Raw genomic sequence first — 9,882 nt, forward strand, 5'->3', positions numbered from 1 at the left:
TGTCACATCTTTTGTTGATACAATGTGAACACGAATAGCCATAATTAGCTAGTATAGCAAAACTTGCTGGTAGAATTTAACATAGACAAAGACCACAGATCACAGGAATTGGTTTTAACGCTTTCTGGATTAAAATCAGAAGTAGGTTGCATGCTCAAACACTTCTTAAGGAAAATAAAATCACAATATGCACCTGAATATTTTGCTTCTCATTATTAAGGGCTAGATTTTCAAAACCATCAATTTATTAGCTATAATTAATATAGAGAATCAGTTTGAAATGCAAAACATGTTTTAATAAACTCACATTCCTATACATCTACCAGAGTTAAAGGTAGTTCTCTTGTGGCTATTGAAGTCCAAATTAAAATGCCATTACTAGATAGGAATAATGCTTTTTTAATCAAATTCCAAATGTAGCTTCTAACAAATTTTAATAGTGTCACTAGCACATAAAACTTTGATAGAAAATTTGAGTGGCAGAGTTAAGAATCTAAATGTATGTAAAAATCAAAAATTTAAGTAAACGTCTCAAAGTAAATCGTACTAGCTAGCAAGATATCAAATATAGCATAACAGTATTTATTTACAAGAAAAAAAATGTGACTAAGAACAAGTAACAATGAGAATGAATGTTTCTCAAGGAATAATTAAGAAGTGCAACGCAAAATAAAAATGTGTCAACTTAAATCTTAAATCAGAACGTGCAAATGTAAATAAGAAAAATCCCGTCTCTTTTCCTCCTGCTGTTCATAGCCTCTTCTACAGGACATCTCATCCCCTAATACTCTATACTAGCCAACTGTCCGTCATGAATGCTGGGCGCAGGAGGGCTGGGACAGAGTGCCACCACCGAATGCCCTATGCTGCCGCTGTTCTGCCTCTTGCAGGGACTGGGGTTTGGGGGTCGGCTCCTCCACCCCATCCAGTCCTCAGTGTGGCTTTGGAATCATGGCAGTGCTCCCCTACACTTGGAGCACTCTGACTGGCTGTTTCCATCAGCCAATCAGAGCATGAATAAAGCGTGACAGACAGACAGACAGACAGACAGACAGACAGACAGACAGTTCTTATAACATTAGAATACTCTGGGCCCGCATTCTAAAGCATCTTCAGACCAAACAGCATAATTTAAAATCAGTATGAAAATAAGCTCTACCTTCAGGACAGTACCCCAACATTGCCACTACATTTTTCATTCAGTTTCCCTTAAAAAAAACACACAAACACACAAACACACAAACACACAAACACACAAACACACAAACACACAAACACACAAACACACAAACACACAAACACACAAACACACAAACACACAAACACACAAACACACAAACACACAAACACACAAACACACAAACACACAAACACACAAACACACAAACACACAAACACACAAACACACAAACACACAAACACACAAACACACAAACACACAAACACACAAACACACAAACACACAAACACACAAACACACAAACACACAAACACACAAACACACAAACACACAAACACACAAACACACAAACCACCTTGGAAAGACCCAGATGGGGCACTGCAGGGTAGGATAATGCTGTTCTTATGAAAATGACCAAACCAATTATTCATTTAGGTACAGACATTGTAACTGACTTTCAAAACATTAGGTACCACTGAAACAAGTGGGAACATTTACATCTCTCCAAATTTGTTTCAGAACATATGCACACAGGATGTTTACGCTTAGTTTTCACTTTCAAGATTTCCTCTACAGTATGATATCTTTTGCATGGGGGTGGGGGAAGGAGGAGAAAAATCTCTGCTGACATAGGAGAATCTGTGCAAGAATTTTCAAGTTTTCTGTCTTGAAACTCTAGAAAAGTAACAAAAACGCAACAAAATTTGGGTTTAAGGCTGTTCTCATTCTATCCTTATATGAAACTGCTACTAGCATCTTAGATTGGTGGGGTGGAACTGGAATGTCAGAAGGGGCTGCTGCCAAGGCAGGGCCAATACCTGGAACTTGAGATCTTAATGAACCAAGGCTGAGGGGTTTGCCAGAGAAAAAAGGGGGCCAGAAAAAAAGGGGCCAGGGCTGCAACAGCTGATGTCCTGTCAGGTGCACAGAAGCCTGTAAGAATACTCCAAGTGTGGGGCTGGCCTAGCCAGGCAGGCAAGATGATTAACAAAGTTACTTCCTGCCCCAGGGACTGCTTCCTCCAACAACAAGGAAGACAACATCTAAGTCATGGCAGGAGAGAGACTGGAAGTGAGATAAGGCCAGGAAAGAACAGGCAGGTGGGTCAAACCACAGGAGGGCACCAGGTGCCAAGATGGCAGACCCCTCCCCTCCCAAGGTACCACAAACCACCCTATAAAAATAAAAATAACCTGATTAATTATGACAGATTACCCTGCAAAAATCTTAGAAAGAAGCTACACCAGCATGCTCACTTAAAACAGAGACAACCACCACACACGCTATTAAGGCATTATTCCATTTGTCCTTTTTTCTCCCACAAGCAAAACAGTGAATTCTCATGACAGTACTATTGGAGGTACAAAAGTATTCCCAGGACATCTGTTCTGTACCTTAGGATGTTATACCAAAAGAACCATTTTAAAAAAATGCAAAGAAACTAGTATTTGATATCTACAGAAATGTTGTCCAATCTTCAGATTAAAAGTAAATAGGAATCTAGTGTTCTAAAAGTTTAAAGTGTTCTCAGTTTAAAAAGTGTTGGCATACTTCTGCACAATGAATGTGAAATTCACATGTAGTATCTTCACAGACTTAACAAATCTAACTCTGGTCCCAATCCTGGCACATGTGCCATGAGCCAAGATCCCAGATTGTTTTGAATGTATGAGTTTGAAACAACCCGGAGACATAAGAATGCGGGTAAACATTAGTAAGGAGATAAAAAAAAATTGCATATGGAACACAAACACTCCACAATTAAAATAAAATGTATTTTATTTCACTGTCTCAGGCAGCTGGAAGTTTAGTTGGGCTCCACTGATTAAATATATTCCTCCAAAGCCTGACCCTATTTATACACATGGAAGTTGGTGAGAAAGTCTCCAAAATTGACTTCTACCAGTTCTAGCTTTTACTGTCTTTTAAATCCATTTACAGAAAATGCACAGTTTGCCTGTTAGTTTCTATTACAAAATTTATTGACCAAGCAGAACACCCACTTAATAGGCTTTCAGTTTGTAGCGACAAATACATATCCATGTGAGCTAACTCCATAAAGTGGGCTAGCATAAGACAAGCTTTAGAAGACTCCAAATTAATATGTTTCTACAAGTGTCGAGTCTTACTTCAAGATTCTTCTTTTTATACTCTGAAGATATGCAAAATAAATCTTAAAGTTGTAAAGCAGATGATAGTGTTGTCACTGCATGCTTACCAGAGGCTATGACAAAACTACACCACATTTAGACTACAATACCATTAAAAAAAAATATAAAACTTTATTACAAATAATCTTTCCCAATTTAAGCAAAATGGGGCTCATCTATTTTATTTTATAAGAAACAGAACACCACTGTTGCTGCTATCACTGCAAAAGCAGTAAGTCCCAATACTGGTTTCAAGATCTTGGGTTACTATTTCCAGAACTTCTGTGCACAGTTGGTGCTGCTATGCAACTTAAGGACATAAAAAGTTACAAACTCATGGGGGGGAGAGCAGTAGGAAATAGGGGATACGAAGTTTACAAGGGCGCCCATTGGGGTAATTTGAAACAATGGCCACAAACTGAAGGACAGTCAATTTAGACTAGACATCAGGAAAACATTCTTTACAGTGAGGGTTGCCAAAATATAGAATACACTTCCACAGGAGGTGGTGCTGTCCCCTTCCTTGGAGGTACTTAGGAAAAACACGTTTCTGCTCAGGGCAGGGGGTCGGACTCAATGATCTAATTAGGTCCCTTCGGACCCTAATATCTATGAAAACAAATATTTCAAACAGTTTCAAGCACAGACGTTTAAGACAGTTTGTATATACTAGAAAGAGAGAGAAAGTAGTTTTGTTGCAACTTAAGGCTGACCATGAACGTAAGACATGTATAATTACTGGCATGACACTTGACTGCTTGTTAAACAACTCAGAAAAGCACAGCAAAAAAACCCCCAAGAGACTACTAGCCAAGATGAAGTTTGCTCCACCCACCACACTGATGTGAGCAAATACAACTCCTCCACATTTGCTTGTTGATGACTGTGTGCCAGCATAATCACATGTGGGTGGGGACACTAGGATAAGTATCCACAACCACAATACTTATACTAACTTCCCTTACATTTCATGACAGTTTTCCTAGGTATACTACACATGCAGTCTCTAAAGTTCAATTGTAACTTGCCTAGTTAGTCACCACACCACACATTCATCCAAACTGGAATAACTTCTTCCATCTATTATGAAATATGTAGTCTTTCAGACCCAAACTAACAACTCAGAGCTGCAATGGTTGAATTCACACCTCCCTCTTCATAAAGCAAACACCTAGACTTTCTCCTAACAATAGATGCTTTGCATCTCCTCAGTATTTCTAACAGGGAACCCCAATCTTGTTAACTACATGAAGAGGAAGAACAGGAGGCAAAAGTGGTGTCCCCAGGGCAACAAGACCTGTGGCCCACAGGAGAAGAATACTGCAGCAGCAAGCACCAGCAGGAATCCAAACCTCAAGGCCTGGGACTGTTAAACAGCAATAGAGGGCTGCAGGGCAAGAGATTCCAAAAAGTTCCTTAGGCTGAACAGAAACCCTGAGCCTATCTTTAAAGGCAGCATTTAGGAGACTGGAAGGGACAGGACGGCACTGTATACAAGCCCAGCCTCTGAGCTGGGGCTGGCAGTCTGTGCCTGCAGGCTGCAAGGGAAAGAGCTGCAGAGCTAGCTGCCAGGGAAAAAGGTATCCTGGGTGACTGTGGCAACTCTTATAGCCCTGAGAGGATTTGGATGAGTTGCAACCAGAGGGTTAAAATTTTGTGTACTAGTTATGTTTTCTGTATGTAACACCAGAGGACCAAGTGCTCTGGAGGCCACAGAGCAGGGTGTCAGGGGCATTCCTTTGAGACAGGGAAGTATGGAGCTGGGGCCCAGAGTCTGAGGCAGTGGATCTCGGCAGAGGTGGCTCAGCCAGAGAAAGAGGGCCCAAGCCAGGAAGGCCAAAGCCCAGAAAAGGGTTTTGAGGCCTGAAGCACCCAGTGTTGGCTTAGCATGGGCATGGCTATGGGAGCAGCTGTAGGCAATAATTATAACCCCAAGGCACAGCTAGGGCAGTCTTAGAGGGGATTTACACCAGATAGAGTCTGAAGTAAATGACCCCAAGGATTGAGGCTTTTAAAAAAGGGACCTTTTACTTAAGCAAAAGTTGGTGTTACAGGTCACTTGTCCAGATGTGCTCCTATTTGCTTCAAGAAAGAGTTCTACCAGCATGGATTTAAGAACTTCATGTCTAGTGAATGCATTACAGCAGAACTTGGAGAACTCCAACAGATTACGACCTTCTTGTTCTATGCATGTGCAGGGAGCATTCCAGTGCATTGAAGCGAGTCTGCTGGAGCGTAGAAATTAACATGCTTCAGCAGCCTCTAGCGTTATGTGCATCAGCATCCCTGCACTGAAAAATGGTACCAACAAGCTTTAGTTCAAAGTGCCCCACCGCCATTTTTCAGCACAGCGACACTTTTAACAAGAGCATCATCCGCCCCCGCCATGCCTCCCAGAGCATGTATAAGTGTCCTATGGGGCAAAAACAAGAACAAACTGTCCCAAAAAACTGGAAGCAAGATAAAACACAGAAATGGTGGGAAAAGGAGAATTGATGACAGCAGGCAAATGTATGTTTAAAAAAATTTTGCAAATTAAAAAAATGCAATACTAAAAATAAAGAAAAGCTGTTAGTGGAAAGTCCTCAGCAAGTTAGTTCCAGAAAGATATAACTGTAGAGATTATCGGACATCACTCAAAGGTGTTTGTTTGGCCAAAAGAAAGGCCAGTCTAACTTAATTCACAAGAACAGATACCTGCTTTTACACCGAGATTTAGATTTCAGTTTCAAGCCTGTGTCTTAAAAATACTGAGAAACATTAATGGCATAAAAATCAAATTTAAACAACAGTTTGTTATCTTTGGGCTGTTGACACATTGATAGACTATTAACAGAACTCACATCCATTTAAGCCTTAAATCAGCACGTATGCTTCCCATTCATCTGTCTGTATTTCATTCAGGTAGTCCTCAGATCTAGAGTTAAAGGATTTTTAATACTTGTGAATATCAGCTTAAACTACAAGTAACACCATTGATACTTCATTTTTTAAATACTATGTGCTCAGTATTTCCCAAAGTGTATGGCAAATCCCTTTAAGGAGAAGCAAGAGAATGAAGGAGACAATAGAGGATCAGTTATTTTCTAGTCTCAGCTTTCATTTAAGGTTAACACTCACAGCTGAGGAAAAAAAAAAAAAAAAAAAAAAAAAAAAAAAACTTTGAAGGCACTACAAACTGTAGACAATACAGCATGGTCTTCCACAGCTTGCAAGGAGCCTGATGGACATATTTTGTGTTGACTTGGGTACAAGCTTACTTCAAATATAAATTTGTAATTCTAACTGTACACAGTATATAAGGACAAAATAGGACTGTCTAGACAAACTGAGTAACAGCTCATTTTGCATAAGCCTAACAAATGGGAAGGGTGAAGGTATGATTAATTTCATATTTTTGAAGAAGGGGCTCAACTGACAAAAGCTTAGGAAATGCTCCATATTGCCAATAGAAAATTCTCCCAATTTAGAAATTGCCATGCTAGAAATTTAGATGCATTGTTTTATTTTTTTATTCAATGTACATGCCACCCCTCCTAACAAAAAGTTTACAAACTGATTCTTTAACATTAACTCCCAATACCTCCAACAAGGGAAGCTGCATATGATCTTTTCAAGTCTGTATAAAATTAAGATTTGACCAAAATGTGGGATTTTGTCTGTTTGTTTTTAACATGCAGTCAACCATTTAACTCAAACTTTTCCTCTACTAGAGAGTGTCATTTGAAAAAATGGTTTGGAAATCAGATATGAACACTGAATTAACCACTAGCATTGACATTTGTTTAGAGTGTACAAATCAAGCAACATTTAATATTACATAAACAAGTTTCAAAATACATGCGATCCATAAGGACACTGAACTATAGAAAAATACTGAACCTTGATTTTTTTTTTTTAAAGGATTGTCATAGGTTCTACTAGTAAATTGCAGGCAAGCAATCCAGAATTATAATCTCTCAAATAACCACTCTAATTCACATAATACTAAATATTCAACCCATACTTCTAATGATTTTTTTTCCCCCCTCATAAGAAGTTCTACATGGCTCTCTCACACTTCCCTACCAATTTATTTTTTAAGTGTCTTTTAATCAAGTAATCTTTGTAGGTAAACTTCTCCCCTGTAATACCCCAGGTAACTGAAAATCAGGAGTTGAAAATCATTACTAGTCAAACTACAGGAACCCTGGTTTACTAGACTTTAGATGTCAGAAATCTAGCTTTGTTGTGTCCTTCTAGGAGTAACCAAAAGTTGATAAGGTATCACATGATGTTCTTGAATTTGGTGCAAAATATACCCATCTTGTCCAATTCTGCAGCACTTCTAAGAGCTGGTATTTTCCAAGGGCTGTCTTAAATCTAAAAAGCTTGAGAACTACTGCTCTAGGGTTTTCACTGATTTTGATCAGCCGAACAAGTGCTACAACACCAGAAACGGATTAGGCATGTTTGCCATGTGTATAATTTTAGCTTTTCCTCCTTCCTAAATAGATACCCCAATTGTAGAAAAAAAAGCATACATGCAGGGCTGAATCCAGCTGAAAAGTTATCTGGACAATCAGCCCAAGCAGCAAAGTCTGGTAAGGTCCTCATGTATCACCACTAAACACATGGAGATACACTAAGAAAGCCCTAAAGAAGCCCTAGCATTATTCTCCCATTTCTCCATCCACTACAGGTGCCTCTGCTCGCTTGTCTACTGGCAGCTGTATTTTCAATGTTTAAAGCATCAAAGAGGGAAAACCAAAGTCCTGAGTCCAGTTAAAACTTTACACTAGCTCCCTAGATCTGTATGCTGAGGTGAGAAACTAAATCTGTAAGGGGACGCAGTATAAGAGGTGCCTAAAACTGGTAACATCATCCTTTTTAGAACTAAAAAGGATTAACAGAAAGACTTTGTTCAGTTACAGCATTGTAAATTTCACTACCTACCCATGGCACAGTAGATTTATAATTGGGATGTATGTGTCCATCCCTCATTTTCAGGTTTAATTTTAGGAAGGGAGAAAAAAAACAAACCTACACACAACTCTTTCCCTGGAGCAAAGTCAATGACTATGAATTTGACTGATCCTGCTTTAAAAAAGCCACAGAAGATATGGCCAAGCAGAAGACCAAAAAGGGTTAAATACACAAAAATACTATATTTAAAAAAACAAAAACAACAGCTGAAAACTATTTCTGACTTTCTTACTTATATGACTCAAGACTGTAGGGCTGGTCCTATATAGTGTGATTTTTATGGTTCTTTTAGAAGAAAAAAAAAAGTAGACAATCAAAATAATACAGCCTCTTCTCTGGTTTGTGCTAAGGTATTTCCTTGCCGTGCACATGCACACATCACATCACTACTGCTTACTCTAGTCTAGATCTTTCTCCAATATGTCAACATTGAAGACTAGATTGGACAATTAAAAAAAAACATGTCATTAGATGATGACATTATTTTAAATGAAACAGCCACTAGCATTTATAGTTTTCAACATGAAAAGTTTGCTATTTACATGAGAAACTTCATGCAAGTGTTCCTCATGTAAAGTGGAGCAGAAGTTAGAACGCAAGTCTATCATCCAGCACCCCAACAGGATCCCCAGTGCTCCCCATTTTCTCCCCTCCTCTGATGAAAATGGGGCTGGAAGGTGTGAAGTGGTAGACCGGCAAGGGAGAAGGGAAGGGAGTTGCAGTTATAACAACAAGCATCTTGTAGAAGGACTAGGGTCTGAACTCAATACACAGTAAAACAGAGCCAGTGCCCAAGTACCCGTTTCATAAAGTTGTTTGTTCCTTTTTGTTTTTTAAACCACTGTGGGGCGGCTTCTTCTTGTTGGCTACATTAAGGAAGTGACCCGACTCTGAACTCCAGGCCAAGCAACAGCCCAGCTGGTGAATTATTGATCAGCCGTGGGAACCGGGTCCCCGCAGGTCTCCTCCCTCTTGGGGGCTTTCCATACCCAGAAGCCGAGCTATTGTTGAACAGGCCTGGACAGCACCCCTCCTCCGCCCCCTCCTGCTGCGGCTGCCAAAGGCCTTTCAGCTCCTCGAAAGCAGCCGCCGAGCCGCGGCCGGCCCATCCGGAGTCCTTGCAGCCGGTGCCCCGCAACTTTCAGCGGTCACCGAGTCTGCGAGGCGACAGCCGCCAGGCCCCCTCCCGGGGGTGAAGCTGGGTTCTCCTCCTCTCCCACCCGCAAGGAACAATACCTCCCTCCCCCCCGCAAGGCCCCGCTCCCCGTCCCGCGCGCAGCCATTTGCCGCTCTCCCCGGGCCCGCAGCCGTCGCCCCTCCCCCACCGCGGACGCCGCGGCCTCCACCGCGGACGGAGGAAACGGGGGAAGAACAAGAGGCGGCCCCGCACTCACCACCCACGTCAGTCCCCCGCTGCCGCCGCCTCCGCCGCCGGACTTGGCCATTTTCCGCCCGTCGCCTCAGCCCCGAGCACGGCTGCAAGGGCCGAAGCCAGACGCCACCGCTGCGGCCCCTCCCCCCGCGCTCGCCCTCACAGCGGCGCGCGCGCAATGGCCGCCGCCCGCCCTCCCTCCCGCGAGCACGCAC

At 41.5% G+C, this 9,882-nt stretch overlaps 1 protein-coding gene across 3 annotated transcripts in view; it reads right to left on the minus strand.

Annotated features, from left to right (window-relative positions):
* The window catches only part of TOP2B (topoisomerase (DNA) II beta), a 103,705-nt gene extending 93,898 nt beyond the window's left edge, over window positions 1-9,807 (minus strand). Inside the window, exons 1-2 of one of the 3 annotated variants that reach the window (XM_019508766.1) lie at window positions 9,690-9,704; window positions 6,174-6,247 (exon numbers count right to left, since the gene is read on the minus strand). In XM_019508766.1, coding sequence (XP_019364311.1) covers window positions 6,174-6,179 — 6 coding nt within the window. In that variant the 5' untranslated portion in view covers window positions 6,180-6,247; window positions 9,690-9,704. Of the gene's footprint in view, window positions 1-6,173; window positions 6,248-9,689 lie in introns of all 3 variants that reach the window. The other 2 variants (XM_019508765.1, XM_019508764.1) reach the window with 2 other exon arrangements.
* Window positions 9,808-9,882: the final 75 nt, after the last annotated feature.

Source organism: Gavialis gangeticus, unplaced genomic scaffold (assembly GCF_001723915.1).
Source record: "Gavialis gangeticus isolate Ggan-Ray unplaced genomic scaffold, GavGan_comp1, whole genome shotgun sequence".
Classification (NCBI taxonomy): Eukaryota; Metazoa; Chordata; order Crocodylia; family Gavialidae; genus Gavialis; species Gavialis gangeticus.